This window comes from Vicia villosa, linkage group LG1 (genome assembly GCF_029867415.1).
Source record: "Vicia villosa cultivar HV-30 ecotype Madison, WI linkage group LG1, Vvil1.0, whole genome shotgun sequence".
In the NCBI taxonomy this organism is placed as follows: domain Eukaryota; kingdom Viridiplantae; phylum Streptophyta; class Magnoliopsida; order Fabales; family Fabaceae; genus Vicia; species Vicia villosa.
Window position 1 is genome coordinate 24277835 of NC_081180.1, and position 26104 is coordinate 24303938.

At 33.5% G+C, this 26104-nt stretch overlaps 2 protein-coding genes across 2 annotated transcripts; one reads left to right on the top strand and one right to left on the bottom strand.

The window, feature by feature from the left end:
* Positions 1 to 5983: 5983 nt before the first annotated feature.
* LOC131602939 (uncharacterized) lies at positions 5984 to 6761 on the top strand. Its single transcript, XM_058875167.1, has one exon. The coding sequence runs from the start codon at positions 6222 to 6224 to the stop codon at positions 6588 to 6590; it is 369 nt and encodes a 122-aa protein (XP_058731150.1). The 5' UTR covers positions 5984 to 6221; the 3' UTR covers positions 6591 to 6761.
* Positions 6762 to 17489: 10728 nt separating this feature from the next.
* LOC131631442 (kinesin-like protein KIN-13A) lies at positions 17490 to 24822 on the bottom strand. Its single transcript, XM_058902239.1, has 13 exons — positions 24413 to 24822; positions 24017 to 24285; positions 23357 to 23578; positions 22929 to 23117; positions 22088 to 22192; positions 21853 to 21930; positions 21648 to 21729; positions 20997 to 21159; positions 20214 to 20543; positions 19382 to 19600; positions 18698 to 19271; positions 18533 to 18598; positions 17490 to 17862 (listed from the first exon to the last, which is right to left on the bottom strand). The coding sequence occupies exons 2-13, from the start codon at positions 24230 to 24232 to the stop codon at positions 17680 to 17682; spliced, it is 2427 nt and encodes an 808-aa protein (XP_058758222.1). The 5' UTR covers positions 24233 to 24285; positions 24413 to 24822; the 3' UTR covers positions 17490 to 17679.
* Positions 24823 to 26104: the final 1282 nt, after the last annotated feature.

The window sequence follows — 26104 nt, forward strand, 5'->3', positions numbered from 1 at the left end:
GCCAACTAGCTTTTGATGATAACAATCTAAAGTGCAAGCATAAAAAGCGGTTAAAAATGCAAATAGACTAAGCTAAGGTTTGATGTTCATTGCAAAGGTCCTCTGATGATTACACTCAACAAAGTATAAATATTAAGCTTAATCTCCAACATGAACTCAAGCAAGTGTGTGTGGATTTAGATTATCTGACAAGTCTTGAAGCTTCAAAGTGTGAAAGATTTCCCTGACGCGTCTGAGTGAACAGTAAGTTGTTAAAGTATAAGGGTTTTTTTCGTAAAGTTATACTGCTAAATCAGACACACACCCACACACTAAATATATTTTCGAAACTATTTTTCTTAAATATTTATTCCTATTTTTTTTTAAAATATGCCAATTGATTCAGGAACTGTTTCAATATTTTTGGACAAAATTTTACAATGTCAAATCAATTTGCAATTATACCTAATCAATAGGTTTTGTGCAAAAATGGTCTTCAAACGTTTATGACAATGTATTAATTAATGACAACGACTATGAATCCTTTCCTTCCTTTTAAAATAGCCTAAACAGATATTTGAAGGCCTTCGAATTGATTGACACATTAAATATGGCCCAAGAAATTTTTCTTTTTTGAGCCAACCTCGAACGTATAAACAAAGATCCTTCCCTTTATAAATTCACATTCAGAATCGTGATTCTTCATACCTTATTATTCACACTCTCTCTCTCTCTCTCTCTTTAAAACTATTTTCTTTACTTTCTCTCACTTGAATTTAGGCGTAGCGCTTCGAGAAAGTTCTTTTGTTTAGTGAGGCTTGTGTTGTAGTTCTGGAAAGAGTGGTATTGTAACTTCACCAAGGAGTATTTTCTCTTGGTTGAATATTTATCTATAATAAATTGTATATTTGGGTTAAATTCTAAACCCATGAAAAACTTTGGTTTCGGAGATTTAGATACTAACAAAAGATAGCACTTATTGTACTCTTTACAATTACTCTAAAATAGAAAAAATGAAATCAATTAAACTATTAAATGATGAAAATAAAAATACATATTAAAGTATTAAGTCTTGCAAGATATATATTCCTTTTGTGTGTTTATTTATACATGTAGTGTATCCTTTGTATTAATCTTAAGCGGTAGTCTTATCCTCCCCTAAACTAAATCATACAATGAATCTTATTCCATACTCTAAGACATTTCAAACTTCTTAAGAGGCTATCTACTTTCTTGACTACTTCTGGCGCGACAAGAGTTAACATAAAATCACAATTAGGTGCATTGATTTGTTTTTAAGACCTTGTTTCCAATATTGTCAGCATTCCATTCAGAATTCTTCCAAGTCTTTAGAAATTTTGTTATTTACAGGGATGAAGCTAGTTATTTTCTTCTATTTTTATTATTTTTATTTAACATAAAAGACTGAAATTAAAATTAGAGCAGCATCAACACAAAACATGGACTTTTCATTCCTTAACCAAAAATTTAAAATTGCAGAAATTAAAAAACCTAAAGCTAACAGATGATTATGGGTAGATTGGTTTTGGAAAACATATGTCATGGCGGAAGCTGCCACACCCCAAACATAGAGTAAGGACAGCGTTCTCAATATCATTTGATGAGTAGTGACACGCCATGACCCGTCAACCATTAGAGTAAGAAGGAAATACGAGCTAGGCTCTAAGTCTGCTGCTCTTCCTTGTGGCCTTGTTTTCCTCCCGCTTCTCTATTTTATTTCCCTATGCTCTTTTCTCTTCAACTCTGTCCTGGGTTTTAGTCTTTGCTTCCCCTTTTCACCCCACTGACAACTTTTGTCTTGACATCCTTAGTGGGTTCTCTTACTTTCTCAAGACTCTTTTTCACTGGTGTCTTCACTTTGATTGGACTTTTATTCTTTGTTAGGGTTTTCTTTGGAATTTGACAACTGAAAGGGTACCAATTATACGCTAAAAGGGTATAATTGATGTCTGGCTTAGAAAATTGAATAGTTTATTTTGAGGCGACGAAAGTGTTTTAGAATCAATTAAGAAAAATTTATCTTTTAAGCAGGTGCACTTTTACAGGTTTCTAATCGAACATGATACGCTATGAAAGTAGGTAAGTCATGAGTTTAGAACATAGTAATGCACCGACAGAAGTTGGCATTACTACTATTTTCTATTATTTTATGCAAACAAAATTCTCATAATAATCTGAATCGAACTTGTATGAGTAAATTCGTAGGCATGAATCATTTTCTTAGATCCTTCTTTATAATTTGACCGATTTTTAACTTTTCACAAAACATTCATAAAAATTGAATGTCTTAGATAAACATAGAACTACTAGAACTCGGTACTAAATCAGTTTCTAAGGAACGATCACTCTTTTTATTACTTCAATATTTCTGTACACTTGCACTGTGTCGTTGAGCTGATTATGTCTAGCAAAAAGAAATGGAGCACGTCAAACAGGAACTCGGAAGGGATGGTCCTCGGATTTTAGGATAGCGAGAAGGTTAGGGAAATCCCTAATGAGATCTTTCCTTTGGTCATAACAGCCACAATGTTCATATTTGATGTCTCCATGATACTTATTGATGGAGGTAGCTCCTACGACATTATGTACTCGGATCTCTTCATGAAGGTGGGATTGAAGAAGGAAAAACTTTGGCCATATGAAAGGTTTGATCTACAAGCTTTCAACAGAATTGTAACCTATATGTGGGGGTACATAGATATGATGGTCGCCAAAGATTATCTTTCTTTCCTCCTTTGATTTAGCATCAACCAACCAACAAGTCTGAATGCACCTTTTCGATCGATTTCTCAAAACACCACCAACACAACAAAGCGTATTTAAGAAGGCCACTAGTTGAGTTATCAAGTATATTCCTCCTGGGACATGTCCTATTCCTTGTAACTATATGAACCATCCCTTGTCAGGTAATGGCTCTTAGTCCAATACTTATGGAAGATGTTCAAACACGTAAATGGACAGTTGAGTTCCAAGCGATAAATATTTGCACGTGCCTCTTTGTCATAGGAGTAACCAAATAGAAGCGATCGTCAAAAAATTTCATACTTTTAGAATAGGCTTCAAAGTACCAGATAGGTTGCCTTAAGGAGGGCAAGCCATAACCATTGTCATAATTAGGGCTATTTTTAATCTTGAAAATATATAAAAACAATGTGGTAGTCATCTTACCTCATTTGTAATCGCACCAGTGTTGGAAGACTTTAATAAATGTCTAACTCACTGGATGCAACTATGAAAGAGCGATCAACAAATAGTTCAACACACCCATTTAAAGTTCATCGAAGAGAATATAACAACATATGATGGAGAACAAGCTCTCATGGAAAGGGATATTGCATCCTCCATATTGATTACAAATCCTCTTATCTTCATCTAGGGGAAATAACCCCCAGTCATTTGAGGGACCCATTATTGGAATAAAATTTGTTCATACTCTCTGGATTTTGATGATAACAATGTACTTAAAGAACAATTGGGTATACTAACATTTGTTGAAGTGTGCGGGATCATAAGCTCTAAATTAAATTGGTTATGAACCTGTTAAATAACTTATAAAGAGAAGCAAATGATTCAAATTCTGAAGGATCAGAATCTGAGGACTCATCACTTGAAATCTCAAATTCTAATGACAACTCAGATTATGATGACCTGGGAAACATAGTATTGCGCCTCTTGTCCGTACTCTGTGTGCAAAGCAGTTCTATCTTGTAAAAAGCCAGATTATGGAGAAAGTCAACTAGGGTTTCCTAGTGCAAGGCTCAAGGTATTTTGACATGACCTCTTTAGTTTTCCTAACCATCCTTGTGGTCGCCATGTTTGAGAAAGACACCTGGATAAAGCTTTTACATCGAAGATGAAGATCTTCACAATACCAACATCCAACGTCTCTCTCTTGAAAATTGTTTCTCAGCAAAGACACTTGTGCAAGTCATCTTTCAACAAATCTTTTGTTGGCTCTATATAAAGAGCTGAATATTTGAAGGAAGATAACAACAAGAAATCTCAAGAACAAGAACTGGAAACTCTAAGCTTTCGTATATATTTGTTGTATTGCACATAGTCTTGAGATTTCTTATCTTTGTATATCTTAGAAATCTCAAGTGTTTAAGTCTTTGTTTGTGTTGTATTCTTTGTACACCACTGATTGTATATCAAGTGCATCTTGTTGTCTATTCATCTAAATTGTTTATTTAGAAGTATAATGGAAGTCCTTTGCTAGGTTGTTTGAGCAAATGAAGTCTCTTGCTAGGTTGCTTAAGCAAACGAAGTCTATTGCTAGGTTGCTTAAGTAGAAGTCTCTTTCTAAGTTTATTGTATAAAATAAGTCTCAGGCTAGTTTGCTTGAGCAATTTGTAATCATGTTTTGATTATGGTGAAAAATCTCTTGTGGAACAAAGGAACTGGATTACTCTCAGTTGCAGAGGAACCAAAATAATTCTGTGTGTTATTACTTATTCTTTATGTACTTTATCTATTTCCATTGCTAACTACTTTAAACTTATTAATTTTTTTTCTTCACAAATGATGTGTTGTCTTCTAAGAATGACTTTTCACTATTGATCAGAAAGAATGATTTCAGATGAAACGAGGGTGTGTTTAATTTTTTTTTGTAAATAGGTCCAAGAGACGGTGCCTCATTTGTTTTTTGAGTGTCCAATGTTTGCAGGTCTTTGGTACGCCATAAGCAAATGGTTGGGAATATCCACGGTATTTCGAAAAGACTGTTTGGCGCATCTAGAGCAATTTGAAGGCCTACTGGAAAGCGGAAGAGTTTTCTCGAAGAGAGTAAGCGCTGTGTGGTTTGCTTGCATTTGGAGTATATGGAAAGCGAGAAATGACAAAATATTTAACAACTCTGTGATATCAATAGAGCAAATGGTTGAAAATGTAAAAAGATTAACATGGAATTGGTTGAACATTAGATCAAAAAGAGTAGACTACTGTTTGGCTCAGTGGTATGTGAATCCCAGATCATGCTTTGGATGTATGGATGAGTAAGGTTGTTTTTGGTTATATTGAAGAGAGGTCTAATGTTCGGTCGAGGGTCGATCTAAATCTTTGTTCTCTCTGTGATGTCTCTGGTGAAGCGCCAGTCAAATGCTTGAAGTGGAGTGTGTTCTCCAGTCCGACTATGCTGTGTGGTGGAGCTTTCGTTTGATCCTTAGGCTGGAGGAACCCGTCTTATGTCGTTCAAGGCCTGCAAATCCTGTTATGTTCCTTGCTGTCACCCTGAAAGGCGCATCAATGTGGTTGTGAAGGCGTTGAGATGTATTACAGTATGTCCGTTCCGAGGGGTTTAGGTGCGTCTGTTCGTGTTCTGTTCATTATCCGGAGGGCTTAATCTACATTGATCGGGTCGGTTACTGCCAGTGAGGTTATTGTTCTATGGTGTTATATGGTGTTAAATGTACCGTTATGATTTGGTATCATCACTCCGAGATTTGTAGTCTGGCTCGTGTTGTTTCCAAAAGTGCTTGGTGGTATGGTGTTTTTTCATGAGACAATTCTTCTGTTCTTTTTGCAGTTCTCTGGTTGCAGCTCCAAAGCTGTTGGATTTAACCATGACCCAATATTGATGAGAGAATCATAAATTTATTGGGCATTACGTTGGTACTGAATGTGGTGGAGATCGGTGTGTGTCTTGCTGCTGCATGTTTTAAGTTTTGTGGTCTTATTACTCTTGTAATGGTAGTCTTAGAAGTTTAATGTTTGGCTTCTGTTTAGCAGTATAAATGTAATCTTGTACCAGCATCATGGCATAACTTATGCTGTGTATCCTATTAATATATTTTTTAGCCTTTTCAAAAAAAAAAAAATATAAAGTCCATAGAAAAAACACGGGTATATTAATAATTTCCTTTGAAAAAAATAAAAATCACAACCAAGCCCCCACATGATGCAAGCAAAGTAACCCAAACCATTTTATTTCCCCTTCTTTAATTATATTTCCCCACCTTCCTTACCTTTTCCCCACGCACATGATGGCATGCTATCCTACTATTTTACTCCCATTTCCCCGCACAACCCAAACCACTCCAAAATCAAATTGAAATTGAAAATTGTCCCTTACGCGTCCCCAACCCCAAAGCACTCACTTATTTTAAAAACCCCAATAACTCCAAAAAAGACAACACCATTACGCCAACAACACAACACCATTACGCCAACAACACAACACACAACCTTTCATTTCAACCCTTACTGTTGCTTCTCCTCCTAACATGGTTCCAGACAGACAACACGGTGGCGGCGGAGGAGCACCACACGGCATTCTCCTAGCCGTCGTCGTAGCCATAGTCGTAATCGTCCCTTTTCTTCTCGGAGATCAAGGTGAAGCCGTCACCGAAGCTATATCCGAGCTCTTAAGTCCACTCGGTCTTCTTCTCTTACCAATCATCCTTCTCCTCACTATCCAGTTCCTCTCCTCCGAACGCGGCTCGTTCATTTCAGCTATTTTCTCCACCGGAGAGCCTGATACCATCCACCGTGTTAGTGGATCTCCCTTCGGAGTCGCGCTCTTCCTTGTTATCATTCTTGTGCTTTTGTATAACCGGTTTTCTATCTTCGGCGGTGGCGATTCAGATGACTGAAACTCTTCTTGTTTTTCTAGATCTGAGTTTTTTTATTTTTTATTTTATTTTATTTTACTAAAGCGCGTTGTTGTGTATATGTTAGTATGAATTAGTATCACTTTATTTTGTAAGGAAAAAGAAGCTGAGTATTATGTGAAAGGAATTTGAATTTGAATTTGAACTTGATCAGTGTTGTTTTTGTGTTATATTAGTACTACATTATTACAATAATCTTCGTATGGAAAATGAAATTGGTGGAGTAGTTTCTAAGTTGATCTACGGCTATGTTTGGATTGATGGAACATAACGGAGCGGAGCGGAATAAAATCTAATGGAGTGGAACGGAGCGGAGCGGAACGGAACATAGATCCCACTCCATTGTTTGGTTATTTTATTTAAAATGTCTCATTCCATCACATACACCCCAAATTGAATGGAACAAAAAATGAGGGAATTGGATGGAATGGGATGGAATGTATTCCATCATGTTACATTCCATTCCATCCATTATTAGCTAATCCAAACAATGGAACCTCATTAGTTACCACTTCACTCCATTCCATTCCATCACATACCACCAATCCAAACATACCCTACGAGATTTGTCGGTAGAGAGTAGCAATGGCTTTCTCTTGCTTTGATGCGTTGAATACGGCATGAGTAGCAGCGCTGACCCTTCGTCTTTACTTTGCTGTGTTCTTACTCGAAAACTGTATGCCAACGCGTGTCGACGGGTCATTCATAGCTCTTTTCTTTGCACTATATTTATTGGACTAGTAGTAGTACTCCTTTTTCTTTTCAAATCTTGTGTAGATTTCATTCTTTAGTTAATATAAGAATATTCTTTCATTTCAGCTGTAAAATTTTCGATTTAATGTTTAATTAATTAAACTACCGTTTATAAATTAAATTAATAATATAATATTAAATTTCACAAATGTATCATATTTTTATAATTTAATAAAATAAATATTTTTAAAATTCAATACAAAGTTAATATAATAAAATCAAGGGTTAATACCTATTTTCACCCCTGCCATGAGGTCGGTTTGAAAAATTCCCCTGCAAAAAAAAAATTGCAAGAATTCCCCTAACATTTGAAGATTCTCTCGTTTTAAACCTTATAAAAATTTTGTTTTTAAAACCAACCTTGCCATTTGAAGATTCAGTCATTTTAAACCCTATAATCTTGTAGATTATGTCATTTTAAACCCTCTGGAATATGACGGGCAAGGTTGATTTTACTAAAAAAATAATTTACAGGGTTCAAAATGATAGAGTCCTTCAAATGGCAAGATTGGTTTTAAAAACAAAATTTTTACAAGGTTTAAAACGAGAGAATCTTTAAATGTTAGGGAAATTCTTGCAACTTTTTTTTTTGGCAGGGGTTTTTTCAAACCAACCCCATATGACAAGGGTGAAAATAGGTATTAACCCTAAAATCAATGATGCACATAATAAAACAATAAAATTGTACCTTTAATTTTAACTTTCATTTAATAACAATTTGAACAACTTGAATAATAAAATGTAATATTTAAAATAAAATTTAAAAAATTCAAAATACAAAAATTGAAAAGAATTGAATTATCAAAATAAATAAAACAATATTCTTAATCTATAATATAAGAAAATTAGTGGTTTTGCTTTTTATAAAATTATCCATCCTTACTTTTTTACACCTATTAAAATTGTTGGTTTTTTTGTCTATCTACACAATTATCCATTATAATCTTAGTATTTTATTTAACTATATTATAACTTATTTTCACTATTCTTTTTCTCTCTTCACCTTTTCAGTTTTCTACTCTAATCTCTTTATACTCTATTTACTCTTTATAAGAAAAATGATATTTATGATAAAAAAATTTAATAAAATATAGTATACGGGAAAAAAAATTATTATTGATCTAAATATTTTTGTATACAAAAATTTACTATTCATTCAGATATTTTTGTAAACGATACCTAAACATAAATAATATTTATACACGGAAAAAAACCTTTTATTGATCTAAATATTTTTCTATATGAAAAATGGTATTTATGATCCAAAAATTTTAATTCAAAAATAGTATATGGGAAAAAAATTATTATTGATTTAAATATTTTTATATACAAAAATTTACTATTTATCCTGATATTTTTGTAAATGATTCCTAAATATAAACAATAGTATTTAAATACGGGAAAAATCTATTATTGATTAAAATATTTTTATATACGAAAAACGGTATTTATGATCCAAAAAGTTTTTATTCAAAAGTGGTATACGGGAAAAAATCTATTATTGATCTAAATATTTTTATATACGAAAATTTACTATTGATCTAGATATTTTTGTAAACGTTGCCTAAACATAAATAATATTTGTATACGAGAAAAAATCTATAATTGATCTAAATATTTTTCTATATGAAAAATGATATTTATGATCCAAAAAAATGTAATTAAAAAAATGGTATACGGGTAAAAATCTATTATTGATCTAAATATTTTTATATACAAAAATTTACAATTGATCTAAATATTTTTGTAAACGATACCTAAACATAAATAATATTTGTATGTGGGAAAGAAATCTTTTATTAATCTAAATATTTTTCAATATGAAAAATGATATTTATGATCCAAAAAATTTAAATAAAAAATGGTCTACGGGAAAAAATATATTATTGATTTAAATATATTTATATACGAAACTTTACTATTGATCCAGATATTTTTGTAAATGATATCTAAACATAAATAATATTTGTATTCAGAAAAAAAATCTTTAATTGATCTAAATATTTTTCTATATGAAAAATGGTATTTATGATTCAAAAATGGTATACAGGGAAAATCTATTATTGATCTAAATATTTTTTATACGAAAATTTACTATTCATTCAAATATTTTTATAAATGATACCTAAACAAAAATAATATTTGTATACGGAAAAAATTTATTATTGATCTAAATATTTTTATATACGAAAAATGATATTTATGATCCCAAAAAAATTACTCAAAAATGGTATACGAGAAAAAATCTATTATTAATCTAAATATTTTTAGGGTTAATACCACTTTACCTCCCTGCCATATAAGCGTGTTTTGCTTTACCCCCTCTAAAATAAAGATTCCATCAAATTTGACCCTGATCAATTTTTTTGGCCAAGACTCTTAGAATCTTGCCTACGTGGCATTTTTGGTAGTGCTGACTGTACAACACATAAGCGATGTGGCACAGTCAGCACTGCCACGTGAAATTTTTTTTTAATATTTTTTTTAATTTTTTTTAAATGTTTTTTATTAATTTTTTTTAATTTTTTTTTAATTATTTTTTAAAAAAAAAATTAATATTTTTTTACGATTTTAAAAAATATTTGACAATACCTGCGGATTTACCTACGAATTTGACAATACCCGCGAATTTACATACGTATTTAAAATACCTGCGGATTTACCTACGAATTTGACAATACCTACGGATTTAAAATTACCTGCGGATTTACCTTTAAAAATACCTGCGGATTTACCTGCGAATTTTACAATACCTGCGGATTTAAAAATACATACGGATTTAAAAATACTTGCAGATTTACCTACGAATTTGACAATACCTGCGGATTTACGCGGATTTACCTACGGATTTAAAAATACTTGCGAATTTACCTACGAATTTGACAATACCTGCGGATTTACCTACGGATTTACTTGCGGATTTACCTACGGATTTAAAATTACCTGCGGATTTACCTTTAAAAATGCCTGCGGATTTACCTGCGAATTTGACAATACCTGCGGATTTACCTACGGATTTAAAAAGACCTGCGGATTTACCTACGGATTTATATATAATAAAAATAAATTTTAAAAATAAAAAAAATTGGAAAAAAATAATAAAAAAATAATAAAAATAAAAAAATAATAAAATATATATATATATATATATATATATATATATATATATATATATATATATATATATATATATAAATAATTAAAAAAAAATTGGAAAAAAATAATAAAAAAAATTTGAAAAAAAAACAAAATTCCTCGTGGAAATTAAAAATAAATAAAAAATAAAAAATTGCCACATGCGCATGCCACGTATGCAGATTCTCTTGGAATTTTGATCCAGGGTCAAGTTTTTTGGAATCTTTATTTGGTAAGGTTTGTCCAATAAATTTTTTTTCAGAGGGGGGTAAAGCAAAACACGCCTATACGGCAGGGGTGTAAAGTGATATTAACCCATATTTTTATATACAAAAATTTACTATTGATCCATATATTTTTGTAAGTGATATCTAAACATAAATAATATTTCAATACGGGAAAAAATATATATTCTTATCTACATATTTTTACATAAGAAAGATGATATTTAGGATTCAAATATTTATGATCCAAGAATGATATAAGGGAAAAATTTATTATTGATCTAAATAATTTTATATACGAAAAATTTATTATTGATCTAAATATTTTTTCTTTTTAAATGCTCTATTTAAAATAAATGTATTATGTAAACAGGTGTGTGTATCAGACCAGACCCCGTGCGTATGCACTGGTTTGTCACTAGTTGAAAAACAATAAGTGAATGCGAGTTGAACGACAACAAATAATTTACAATTAAACAACAAAAACAATTAATATTGAGTTGGACGATGTGACTATGTTAGAAAATGACGACTTGATGATAATGAGGAGTGGTTGAATGAAAAAAATAGTAACATAGTGATAAAATTTAGAAGTTTGTGTGGTTGTTAAAAAAAAGATTTTTTTTAGAATGGAAAATGTTTTAAAATTTGATATGACATATTAAACTTTTTTTTAAAAAAAGGCTAATTTGAAGCATTTTTTTGAATCGGAAAGTTTTTAAAAATCGGTTCAAATTATTTGGTTGAACGATTTTGGACAGTTCAATCTAATTTTTCTTTTTTATTCAAGTTTTAACCCACTAGTGGATTTTCAAGGTTCACCGGACTAGATTTACATCTAGTTCCCGATCCAACCAATTGAACTAACTGATTCGATCCAATTTTTAAAATATTAATTTGTGTCATCGACTCAATAAATAAGCTTACCTGACATAATCACAATTTTATTTCTTTTTTAATATTTTTTAAATGCACTATGTAATTATTTGATATGCTATTGATTAAATATTTATTTTTAAAAAGTAGTAATTTTTTAGGTTGAAAATCTTTAGATAGAATTAGTGTTATAAAGTTGTACTCCCTCCGACAATATTTATAAGCAAAAGTCTTTTAAATTTTTTGGCCTTAAATATAAGCAAATGTTAAAAAATCTAGGTGCATTTAATGCTTATATCCCAAAATTATCTCTGCATTAATTACTTAATAGTGCTTAGTTGTTATTGTAATGTCCGGAATTTGATTAGTTATTTAATTGAATCGTTTTAGAATTTATTCGTTGATGTTGTGAAATATTGGACTTTAAATTATCTTATTGGAATTAATTATCTAATTACCGGTGGTGAAATAATGAAGTGATTATTTAGTTGGGATTGTTTCGGTGGTTGATAGTAGAAATGTGGGGGTGTAAGTTAAGCCAAATTGAAATTGTGGAGTTAAGCCCAAAAGAAATAATAAGTTGTGAAGGGTTTGGTTAAATTAATAAAAATTAGGTTAATTAGAAGTGAAAGAATTGGAGAAAGTGGTGGTCATGAGAAAGTGTAGAGAAAGAGGCACAAGGGTTTGGTGAAGACACAAAGAGTTGTTGTGAAGAGGAAAAATTGCAGAAGAGACAAAGGTTGGAAGTTATGGCGAAGCTAGGATTCGATCGAAGAATTATAGAGCAACTTCCAATCCAAGGTAAGGGTGGGGTTCTAACTCTATAATCGGGAATATGATGGATGATATGTGGGATTTTTGGTCGTTAAAATTTATACTGTAATTGGTATTGTTGTTGTCTGTGTTGGTGTTGTTATTGTTTGTGTTATTGTTGCTGTTGTGATATTTTTTTGGAAATCGATAAGGAAATTGGTTGTGTTCTGTCAATTGAAATGTTGTTGCAAAAAGAAAATTGTTCGTGTGGATTTAGTGTAAATCGATTTTTCTGAATTATAGAGTATTGTGTTAGTGTTAATGGATCGATTAAATTATGAATATTGAATTCTAAAAATTAGTAGGAGAAGAAGAAGAAGAAGAAGACAAATGGTGGAAAAGGAAGAATTGGGGCGGGGGCCACGCCAGAAAGGGGTGGGCGCCCCATAACCTAAGGAGTTGTGGCGGGGGCCACAGAGATAAGGGGTGAGCGCCCCTTAGGCCTGGGATGGGCGCCCCAGGCGGTTAGTATAAGGTGGGGTGGGCGCCATGCTCATACAGGAAGCAGGACCACTCAATTTTGTTTCTTTCTTAATTCTTTTCTTAACTATTTAGCCATAATTTAGTTGTTTAGCCTGGTATGAAAAAGATAATTTAATTATTTAGCCTAATGGAAATGTAGATAAAAAAATTTATCTTAGGAGATATAATAGTATGGTTCAGAAATTGGACAATGGATTGATTGGTGGAATTGTTTTGGTAGCACTATCTAACAGAGATACAGTAATATGGTTTAGTGTAATAAATAACAGATATAGTGTATGCTTGGCATATGTAGTATACCAGTAGCAGGAAAGTAAATTGGAAATAGGCTTAATGAAGATAGCAGAATGATATACATATAATGTAACTGGTAGTATAGTCTGGAATCGAATGATAGAAAAGTTATTAGCAGCATAATTGTTTTGTGACACTAAGAATAGTGGCTGAGACTAGATTTTGTGGCAAAAACAATTTTAAGAACAAAGAAGTGGTAGTAATAATAAGAGTCGAAACAGTATCGAATAGGAGTATTAGTAATTTTAACTGATAAATTAATTAACCGGTTTGAGTCGAAAATTGTCCGAATAATTACAGAACACGTGTAGGTTGCTTTGGGTGAATTCGTTGTATTGTGACTTAATTGAAAAATGTGAATTTTCAGGTGGTGATGAATTTAGTTGAATTGCCTCTAATTATTGGTAAGATAAAATTGTAGGCTTGATAGCCAATATTGATTTGTCGTCGAATTGTCGTTGAATTATTTGTGTTGATTTATTAAGTTGTTGTTGAGTTATTGTTGTTATTATATTGTGTTGTTGTGATGATGTTATGACGAAGATGAAAGAGTTTATAATAATAAACCTGCGACGATGTGATGTTGATAATTTACTACTATTTATTGGTAAAAATAGTGATATAGGCGTATGTCTCGCGACGAGTTTTGTTGTTTTGTGACGGTCTGGATTGAAAAACTGTGATGAAGGTTTATGCCTTGTTTGATGCCTCTATTAATTGGCAATTAGCGATGCGGACTGAAGCTCTGGGTACCACATGCATGTGCATTGTTAGTGTCTCATTCTAAATTGCATGAGTATGAATTTATGTGAAGTTCTGTGACTTGAATCGTGAATTGAATTATTTGTTGGATATAATCAAGTGGAGTGACATGTGATGATAATACCGTGATGTGGTAGTTTTATTCGATCTAACTAATATATTATTTATCATAATCTCAATTATATTGGTAGATATTTCACCATTTTCTTGTTGGTCGTTGCCTTTATACTGGTAACGTGCAGGTTATACACAATGAGTGAAGATTTAGTTGTTGTGAGTTCAAGTCGGTGTCGTCGTTCTGATACGTAGCACTCGGGGGGATGAACGCATGTTTTATTGATTGTTGATTTTATTCCGTTGTTGAATTTTTGAAGTTGTTTCTAATAAGTACTTTGTTACTTTAAAGTTGTTTAATTTGGATTAAGATGCTATACTTGTTTGAAGTTAAAAGTTGTGAATTCCGCTACGTATTAATTGGAAGTATTTTATTTGAGGACTATGATTAAACTCTTATGATGGTTTATCCTAAATTGTGTTATGTATCAACTTGTTTAACTTAAGTGTGTTTTGTTGTTAAGAAAATGTGACATTCAATTCTCATGTTTTAATTATTATACTCTGATTATTTGATTAATTATCGAAGGTAGAATTGGGGGTGTTATATTAGTGGTATCAGAGCAGGTCGGTCCGTCTGACCAAGTTGTCAAGTCAGTTGAGTAGTGTGGCAGTTGAATACTGTCGATATGTTGTTTCTTAGTGCGTGACATATGTGCGAAACATTGTCGGTACTTGTTTGTTTTCTAATCGATTGTTGCAGGAGCTAGTTTGAGATAAGTGGGGGAGAAGCGTTGCTTCTCGGATATGTTCAATTGTAAGGTGTTGGTTCATTGTGCTACTGATGGAGATAATGCAAGTATCGTTGGGGTTTCGTTGTTCCCCAAATCCGAAGACATGGATTTAAGATATTGTCTGTAATCAAGTTGGAGCGTCTTGACGGAGAATGGTCAGACATTCTTAATGAGTGCTTCTTAGAGAGTGAAAGGCAATGTAACGATTGTTGATTTACGAGTAGAGTGTAAATCCCCTAATGTTTTCTAAAGGTGAGTGCTAAGTGGAAAGGATGATTTCAAAAGATGGAACTTATGAAGTTACGAGGTTTCGTTGCTTCTGGTTGACCGTAAAGTTGACGGCTTTGAATTAACCTTGCGTGTAATGTCGACATTAGAGCGATGTTAGAATGACGAAAGTTGCTGTAGAATTTGTCGTGGGATCCATATGAGTGATTGTTAAAGAGGATGATGTTGTTAGATGGTTATGGATCGCAAGTTAGAGTTCGGAATTCGAAGAGATAAGTATGGATTTAAAGTATTGGTGATTATACAATAAAAATTCTATTTTGGATGTTGTAAGGTGTGTTACGGTAATGACGTAGGTGTTGGCATTTTCGGATAACTTGGAAAATTCATATCTTGTGTTCGGAGTATCGGATTGATGTGATGTTTGAACCTACGAAGAGGTGAAAATATATTATACCTTATGGTAACGTTTTAAGTACAGTAGATGCATTCCTGCATAGAGGTAATCAGAAGTCGATTACGAAAACGTGAGGCTTTTTGAATATAAACGGTTATTGTCGCAGTTGTTCGAAACGAAGTCAAGTGGAACATGCTGACAAATAATACAGCACACAGGTTTCAGAGAAGCCCATAGCCTGGAAAAGTATTTAAGGTCAAACATTACTCATGATAGAAGCTCTAGGAATAAATTTCGTCATATTACTGAACAGATGCAACGACGACTCAGTGGCTGGAAGTATCAATGCTTGAGTTTTAATTATTTTAAAATTTCAGTTTTTTTTACAAAGTATAAACCTATTAATAAAATATTATTAATTTTTCCATAAAAAACAATACTAATTAATTAAATAAACTATGTGAGAGTGAATCTTGCTCCCACAATGATCCTCAAAAGAAGCTGACAAATGTCTTAAACATCGTGTCATGTGTAGGAGAGGTGTTTACAATATTTTAACCATGATGACTTTATCCATAGACATAGATCTGCAGATACGGGTATCTATCCGGTACGGATACGAAATACACCGTACTTTTAAAAAAAAAACCAAGGTACATGCATTAATAATAAAATAATTATATTATTTAAATAACAATAAATCATGAAAACTTTAAAAAAAATGGCTCAAAAAGAACCAATATCTAACATCAAATATTTCAATATAAAAAGGTGTAAATAGGGATGGCAATGGGCGGGTCGGGGACGAGTATTACCTCCCCAAACCCGAATCCCCAAACAATTCCCGTTCTCCGCCTCAAACCCAAACGGAAATGGAGAATTAAAACTCAAATCCAACCCAAACGAATTCGGGTTGGGTTCGGGTATCCCCGCCCCGCCACCATCCATTTAGTTAAATCAATTTCTTTAGTAAAATACTCATTGTTTCTAAAATTAACTTAATAAATAATAAAATGAAATAATTTCAAAAAAAATTATACACATTTCAAATATTTTAAATAATAAATACAAATCAAAATATCAAAACTTTGGCCACATATTTAATATTCAAATTTATCAAAAATATATAATAATATACACAATGAAATAAACGGGGCGGGTTCGGGGGTAGGTACTAGTGTCCCCATTACCCGACCCGTTCTCATATTTTGTAATTGGGAAAAACCCAAACCCAGTCAAAACGGGTTTTCCCCGTCAACTTCGGGACGGGTTGGGGTGGGTACCCGCGGGTACGGGTTTAATTGCCATGTCTAGGTGTAAATAACTCATGGAGTGATCACAATGTTTTCAACATTCTTAGAAAAACATGGTTTTTAATTCAAGTTCAGCGAAAAAAGACCAACAACTTCAAAAATATCAAATCCATCAAATAGTTTCATACATCTAAGAAAAGAAAAAGAATTATAAATAAAATGAAAACTTTAATTTTAACCCACTAAAGACCCAAAAACAATCCATTCAAAAATGAGTTGAGTTCGCATACTAAATATGGAGAGTGGCTTGAGTATCATAACTTAAGTGCTACATTGGACACTTCAATTCAATCTAAGTTTCCTAAGACCATCTCCAATGGTGCAATTCATTTTTTAGTTCTTTATGGGTCCCACTAGCCATATCATCTTAAAATAATTTATTTAATATTTATTTTATTGGTGTAATTCAAATGGGTCCCACAATTTTACCTCATAAATTAATTTGATTGGGTACCACAATTTTTTACTAGTTGCATTGCAATGCAACTCTACTATGACATGGCAAATTGATTCAATATTTAATTATTATATTGATGTCTAGTTGGAGAACTCATTGAAAAATACTACCATTGGAGATGCTCTAACATTGTCGGTCCCATTAAGAACAACTGTCCACATCCCCTTTTATTCAATAGATATTGACCAACCAACCAACCTATATGTAACTCTTATTGTGTGACCCAACTCTCAATAATATGCCAATAGAAAGATAGTACCCAAAAATTGATGCTAACAATGCTATCTACTTGAACCCATTTTGCCAAGTCGTGAAGGTAATGTCATATATCACAAGGGACGAATATACATTTAAGTAATTTTAATTTGAATATCCCACAAAGATTTGTTGAGTAAAATGAACTAAAGCCTTCAAACTATACTTCTAACAAACACGAGAGTGAAAATTACATACACAGCATCAACATTGAAAAAGAGAAACCAAGTCACTTATCGGGGTACTCTTTTTCGGCTTAGTATCTCCTGTTCTTTTAGTCGATGTTGAAACCTCGCAAGGCGAGCCTGGAGACTTACAAGACTAGCTGCTTTGCGAGATAGCACAAAACTCAGCTGGGTTACATAGTTGTCAATAATACTTCCAGGCTGGTCCACTTCTGCTAATAGTTTCATTTCCTGATAACCAAAACCAATACAAGATGAGTACCAACAAACAACTAGTCTGCAAGCAGAAAGTTCAAATTTACTACCATCATCACTAAACATACAGTAGAATCTGAGCAAAACAAATATATCAAAAGCTACATAGTCAATAGTGCAGTGGAAACTTTGGATCTACTTGGTTAAAGAAGATAGTTTCTGAATTTATTTTTAAAGCTAGAATATGCTTTTGCTCATTGTTTTATCTTATAACCAATGTTTATTCTGGCCATTTTTCTTTAAAATGATTCACTTCATTACTGTTTTGTGCAAGTTATACAAATATATCATTTTGACCTTTTCCAACATCAGTAACTTATACTATACTACAATGCAAGACTCGTTAATATAACTCACAGAAAACAAAGGAAAACCAAAAAGGTTATTTTTAGTGTAAGCTAAAAGGACAAGTGATTTTTTCAAAGATAGAAACCAAAGGAAAAAGGATAAAGAATCAAAAGTAAGTTTTAACCTATTTTTAATATTAAAAAGATTATCTTGATTTTCCTTTATTTGTTGTTTCCAGATATTTGTATAGGAAACAATTAAAGTAACTCAAACCCGAAAGTGGCCTTAGAAAAGGAAACTGAAATTAAATTTCATAAAAGGTTAATTTGATGCTAAAGAAAAACATGTAATAACTCACATCACGGACAATCTCCATTGTGTCCTCAATTTCTTTCCTATGAGCAGCAATTAGTGCTTCTTCCTCCTGCAGATGCATTACAAAGAAGCTAAACTACTGCCACAAATGAGTTTAACAATCAATTGAAAACATTTATAAAGGACAGTTCTAAATATTTTGCCAAACCTCAAGGACAGCACTGTTATTCACATCAGGAGAGGATTCAGTTTCAGGCTGCCTGGATCTAGTGGTAACTGAGTTAAAACTCCCCGTGCTTTGCTGCTTGGAGCTTGCGACAAAATGATCAGAACCATTGGCATCCCTTTTTGTCCAGTTCAAGGACCTTTCAGGTTTCTCCTCCTTGGTCCCTTTTCTTCGTGGGGGAGATACCTTTAGCACTTTCTCATCCACATCATTTTGAGAATAAGGGTTCATCTTTTGACTAGTCACATTCTTCATTTCAAGCCTATTCCTGTCCATTGAGACAGAAGGCAAACCTTTCTCCTCTCGCCCAAAACTGGAAGAAAAACTCGATGGTTGCTTGTCAACATCAGCGGCAGAGCTGTACAAAGAGGGTTCCTTCTCGATAGCTTTCCTGCCCGTATCCACTGTTCTCACCTGTTGACGTTGATCATAAAAATCCTCGGCACAAGCACTGTCTGGAAGGGACGATGTGGATAAAACCTCTTTATTGGACTGTGGTACTGGATTTGGGGCTTGGTCCTTTCTAGAATTTCCACTTTTTGACAGACTCTTGACTCTGTTCATATTATGATGAAAACAATTAATATCTACAAACATGCATGTGCACAGAGAATGGGACTCTCGGTTATGAACCTAATGTCAAACTCACAATAGGGGAACACATACCGATCAGCATATCTCAAGGTATTGAGTGTGTGTTCGCAAGATCCTGCATTTGGAGATATACAAGAGATCATGACAGTCTTTGAATTGCCAACGAAAGAGTCACGGAGTACTTCCGTAAGTTTACTTCCACGAAAAGGAATATGGATCTGGTCATTGTCCAAAGCTCGAATGCACTCTTTCAAAGCTAAAAGACTCTTGTTAATTTCTGCTCCTTCAATCCTATTATAATTATTACACAGATTAGCAAAAAAACTGAAGAGATTTTTAACTATATGATCAGGTGTGTGATCTGAACAAGAAAATTGCCACGGGACAGGAACACAAGGAACTCAAGGAAGCATAGATTTATCAAACCAAGTTCACAGCAGTTATAAGAAAATATAATTCTAAAACTTAGACAACAAATAACTTGTTCAATGAAGTATCCCTAGGTTTATTAGGTTAAATCTAGTTTCGACTTTAAAATGATAACCAAAAACTAAGATTAAAAAGCTAACATGCAAATATACATAACTAAAATATCAATTTTATGATATGATCAATATAATATCAAAAAATTACAGTATACAGAAAAAAAATAAAATATGTTGTTCCTTTCATTTTTAGTCAAGACATAGAGAGCAAACAAACTAAAATGAAAAGAAAAGGAGAGCTCTTAACACTTCTAAATAAATTTACAATATCGATCAAACATAATATTATGTATGCTAGTAAGTTAAAAGTAATTAGTGCAATAAGGTTATCGACAAAAATCTTAACATGCATAAAACATGCTAGAAGTCCCCCATGCAAGTAGTTAGTTTCTGGGAAGCAAATAATACAAATGAAGTACCTTGTTTGACGGTCATTGTCAGTAGTGTCAGCACCTCTTTCACTTCCAGCAAGATCAATGAAAGAAATCTTCCCCACAACCTTCCCACTTTTTGTATCATTTTCATCATTCTTTCTCCTGCTCTCTTTTACTTCATTGTGCCTCTTTACAACCAACTGTAAGATAGCATGTGACCTGGAGGACTCCTCATTCGCGCCAGTGGATCCTGTACTCCTTGCTGCATTCCCTTTTTCGATGAATTCTTTGACAATCTGTACATCAGAAACTTCAAATTCTTGTAGTCCTACAATACAAACTTGCTGCCGTCCATCTTCTCTCATTAAGAGTTTCCTGTTTATAAAGTAGCATAACCACTCAGCTAGCTATTGACAAATATAATTTACAGGTTAATGCACTTAGTAAGCACTGTAAATGCATGCTGATTTGGACAAATGGATGTGCACAACTAAATAAACAATAAAAATCAAGCTAGACCAGATAAAGGATGAAGTTAGCACTGCTTGGGAAATCCAGAGGAATGCATTGGTGGTCATTTTAAGTGGACTGAGTGTAACAAACACTCTTGTGTAGGAATTTCTCATGCCGAGTGAAGCAAACATTAAAAGCACAACCTTCCAGTTAAGGACCAGATCACAAATATAAAACATACATGTCAAATGAAAAAAAAACTAAATGCTTGAAGAACATATAGAATTGCAACACCGAACTCATGCATTTAAACCTTAGTCCTAACACGATCACACACACAACACACCCTATATTCTTTAGGAAAGGAATACCTACTTCCTGTCACCAAGAAGATCATACAATTTTCCACCATATATCTCAAAGTAGCTAAGCCACAATTTAAATTTCTGATTTCGGTAAACTGGTCGATGCAACTGTCTAACAAGGTCATTTGCAGCTCTGAGTGGTAATGGTTGCATTGTAAATGTTTTGCCACTTCCTGAAAGTCAAACACAGTTAGCATAAGCATCACAGTAATGAATAAAGGTGATGACTGTACAAGGATAAAGCAGCAGCGATGGAACATCAATGGACAACTTAATGTTGTGACAACAGCAGTTTGATTTGTATTCAACTTTTCATTTTCATTGCTTGTATGGTTGCATCTACCACGAGAAATAACTGTGTAAGCCAAGGCCATTGATAGCCTTCAAACTCTAGCCAGTCATTATAAAATGAATATGTTATGATAACTTTGAGATGTTAAATATACTGAGCTCATTCCCATATTTCACAAAAATACCGAGGAAGAACACTACACAGGTAGGAAAAAAAGAAGAGCTTAATCTCTATCCTTTCCTTCTCCAACCGGGCTTAGTATCTCCTGTTCTTTTATAAAGCTAAAAGGTTTGGAGTGTATAATTGGGTGATGCTTATCATTTAGTACAAGTATAATATAAACAAGACGGGTAGCTTTGATCTTCTCACCTGTCTGACCATATGCAAAACAGGTAGCTTTTGTCCTCTCGAAAATTGTAGGAATAATAGGTTCTACTGTAACTCGATATACCTATTATTGCAAAGCAGACATGCCTTAAATTAGCAACAAAGATAAAGAGAGGCAAGCAATCGATTCTACAAACAACTACAAAAAAGGGGAGGAATATTAATTTTTGATAAGGAGCTTCCTTACTTCATCATTGGTAACATTCTCATCAATAACAGCATCAAAACAAAATTCATGCTTCTCGACATAAGCTGTCAAATCAACCTTTTCATCATAGGACAGACAATTAGATTTTTGATAGGAAAATAAATATAAAAATTGGAAATAGAACCCAATATTGAGTCAGAGGTAATTCAACCTTTGAATTAATATCGATATAAATAAATGGTAAACATAGTGCTTGACTCCAACATCAACAAACCTTCACTTTAGGCTCATGAACAGTCAAATATGCATTGTCGTAAACCGTTACAACATCATCCTCCTTCTTAGCAAGCTCCTTTTTATTTAAAGGTCTTTTGCGTACCTAAAATATGAATTTAAGAGAAAGAAAAAAAAACATATTATTTTTTCTTGGAGTAATTATAAATAAATCCTCCCACAATGCTAATGAATCCAAAAGTGCATGTTAATCAAAGAAAAACAAGGTTAAAATGCTTATTTGCATTAAAACGTATGAACCAATAATGCACACATTCCATGTTATTTTCGAAATGATGATTGTTTTAGTGCACTGCAATTCATAGTCCAGATTGGGAAAATTCATGATTAGAAGGAGAATAGGTGGTGATCAGTGTTATCAAATTGCCCCGCCATGGCCGCTATGGCGGATATACATGGCGGTTTTTGGGCTCGGCGCAATGGTAAGTATCGGCCGCTATTGCGGGTTTTTCCGCCATAATCCGCAATAACGGCGCCGCAAAGCGAGCGGTCGGTATGGCGGGATTTTGGCTCTCCGCCATCCACCATCAACAACACTGGTGGTAATATATAATTCAGTTACCAAGTATAACTACATCGTCGCAAGAGAACTATATCTTTCTACATGCTTCAACACCAAATGATGATTGTTTTAGTGCAATTCATACTCCAGTTTGCGAAAATTCATGATTAGAGGGAGAACAGGTGGTGGTATATAATTCAGTTACCAAGGATAACTACAACGTCGCAGGAGAACTATATCTTTCTACATGCTTTAGCACCAAAGTATGAATTTATTGATGTGCGTATAGGTTACTGGAATACATAAAACATTGACGTACCACAACTTTTATTTTAGCAACATTATTTTCTCTTGTATTACTGTCTTTTTCCTGCACTGGTAAAAAATGTGACGCATCAGCAATTGCTTCTCCTTCCTGCTTGCTGCTGACTGAGTTGAAGTCGTCTTCAAATTCTCTGGTGCCTCCAGGCATAAAGGGTGATGGCTCAAAGGGTTCTGAGATAACATGCTGAAAAGAGTAAATAGATCAGAGGCAAATGAAACAATTGCAAACAAAGACACTTTATGCAAGTTAGGGATAATGAAGCTACAAAAGAGACGGATGAAATTAATCATACACAATGAAAAAGTTTGAAGCAGAATCACTTAAGGTTAAAGGTCAAGGATTCAAACTTAAGACTGTTGTTCAAACTGTTGCTTATATAATTGAGAAGACTATCTAAATAGCAGTACACTAAGTCATCATACCTCAGACAAAAGCTCTGTATCATCCATAGCATGAAGATCCATAAGACCGGCTCCAAAATCCCCCCTAAAGTCAGGAGAATAAAACCCATCTGATACAGCCACTCCACCTAAATTTTGGGAAGTGGGTGTATATGGCTCTGAACCAGATTCCCCATTAAAATTGAGACCTCTCATCAACTTAAAAAGCCTCTGTTTTTCTTCAGCAGACTGTGCTCCATAACCCTATGACAATGACAATATCATGTTTATCTATGTCATCACATAAACAACTATCATATCACATCACAAACAATTACGTGGAAAACTAAACAACATTTTACATGATAAACCAAAACTAATAGTACGGTCAAAGAAAGCTTCTTATTTACCAAGTACATATTTGTATCCCTCTAAAAAATACAGGATTGATTTAGGTCAATGGTGCAAAAATTTTAGTTATGCAAACTCATTCAAATCATGAAAGGCATTAGAGTACACACAAAACTAGTATCCCTTATCTGGTAGATACAGAATAAGCATAAGGCATTCTCTTAAGCATAAAAATTAAGGAAAACAGCAAGCCAGAGGGATAAATAAATTGATATTCTTCAAAACAAGACACAACAGCAAATTAGAATCTAAAGGAATTGTCATCAACGGAAGAGGCGGCGGTGATAATACCTGCATAAGAAGATTGGGGAGAAGGCGTTGATCAATTGCATTTGAAGCCAACGGAGAGGCCAGATGCTGTAAGCCGGCAGATTGCAACCAGCGTGCCATAACAGCATCGCCGGCATCGGTTGCAGTCCCTGCCGCTGCACCGTGCAAAGGTACAGCGCCGGCGTGGTCATACAGAGCAGCCGCGGCAGCATTGCTCTGATGCATCTGGCCGCCCATGTGGCGCTGTGACCGTCTTTGGGGCGCCAATTTTCAAGATCTGTTTACACACGCTTCTCACAAAACACAATCGAAAATCAAAACTCATAATTATCGCATTAATTAATAACAACAATAATAACAATCAATAAACTACAAAAAGATGATGATGAAAAGGAGAGGGAATAAATAAATACTCACGGTGAGGAGAGAATTGGAATCCGAAGACGAACATGAAAGTGCGAAGTGAATCCAAAATCGGCGAAAAGTGGAATCGGAGTGAAGAATCGAAGGATGGAGAAGAGAATCGAGATCGGTGGTTTGAAATGATGAAGGATTGGGAATTTCAGATCTGAAAGTGGAAGAGAAAAGCAAAAGCGAAAGCGAAACCCTGAAAGTATGGGAAAGTAAGCTTCGCTTCGAAAATCCCTTTCCGTTTGAATTGTTAAATTGTTATTTATTTGTGTGAAAAAAAATGATGATGATGATGATGATGATGATGGGAGATAGAGAAGATGAGAGAGAGAAGCAACAGCGATAACGAAGAGAAGGAAGTAGGCGTCGGAATGTGATGTAGTTTGTGAATGACAAGATACTGGAAATGGAAACTTTTTTGATGTACTTCAATAATAAACCTGTAAAAAAGAAGATAACAATTAATAATAATAGGTTTATTTTAAAAAATAAATAAATAATTGTTATTAAAACGGCTACGACGCAATCAACAATCAAGTGTTTTTTTCCTTTAAAAATAACTTATTTATTCAAGTTTGAAAATATATGTAATACAGTAGTACGTTGTTAAAAGATTATTTTTAAAATAAATATTATTTCATATTTATTAAACTTTTTTTTTATAACACCTCTTTAACTTTCAAATTGCATTAATATTTTTTTCTAAATACATCTTTAATTATATCACTTTTCTGCAATTAATAATAAATACACATATATGAAAATTAATGATTTCTCTCTCTTAAGAATAAATTTATAAAATTGTACAAATAAATATAAAAAATTAAAATAATCATGTTTAAAAAAAATACCAAAAAAATCACATTTTAAAATAAATTACCTGGTTGACCAAGTTCGGGAGGAGCCCTACACATAGGTTGCACCCCATGGCTCCAATGCGTTATTTTTTGAATGAATGCGCCATCCCAGGCGCCAATGTTGTAGCCAAAATTATAGTTTCTCCTTTGTGGCGCCTATGTACATATTTTGTACATAGAGGTCATATGGGTGGCTCCTATGTGTTAGAGCATTTTCTATAAATATACCCCCAATCGTCCTTTATTTTCCACACCGTTTTCTCATATTCTCTCCGATTTTTCTCAGCGGTGAAACCTCCAATTAAAATGAAATTTTAGAACATTCATTCCATGGACCATCTGAAGAGATCGTTGTTGCGCTGGTTAGACGGGGAGTACGAAGCTGGTGAAAGCATCAGACGAATTCAGAGGCGAAGAACGAGGACATCAGTTATCACGGGAAAAACCGAACGTTGGTGGGTTGAAGTTTAGAACGACGTTGATGTCATGAACATGATGCATGAGACAGATGACATCGTTCTGATGGTTGTGATAGCGTGAAACTGTACTTTTTTAATGTAGTTAATTTATGTCTGTGTTTGTTATGTGTTGTTGTTTAGAACCATTTGTGTTGTTGTTGTTGTTTAGAGTTGTCTGTGTTGTTCTTATTTAGGCGTTGCTTGTGTTGTTGTTGTTTGATCTTTGTTTGTGTCTATTCAGTTATAACACCAATATGTTTCAGGAATAAATAAAGTCTAGTTGATTTCACAAAAGATAGTACAAATACAAATACATGACATGCAATTATTAGTTAGTGGAGGTTGCTCCATGATTAGAACAATTATTTTTATTGTGCCCGACT

Bases quoted from the DNA above. Each gene is read 5' to 3' on its own strand.
- LOC131602939 (XM_058875167.1), top strand. From the start codon at position 6,222: ATGGTTCCAGACAGACAACACGGTGGCGGCGGAGGAGCACCACACGGC.
- LOC131631442 (XM_058902239.1), bottom strand. From the start codon at position 24,232: ATGGGCGGCCAGATGCATCAGAGCAATGCTGCCGCGGCTGCTCTGTAT. The intron at 23,118-23,356 runs GTATGATGACTT...TACTCTTTTCAG, and splicing joins ATACAGAGCTTTTGTCTGAG to CATGTTATCTCAGAACCCTT. The intron at 20,544-20,996 runs GTAGGTATTCCT...CTTTATAAACAG, and splicing joins GATCTTCTTGGTGACAGGAA to GAAACTCTTAATGAGAGAAG.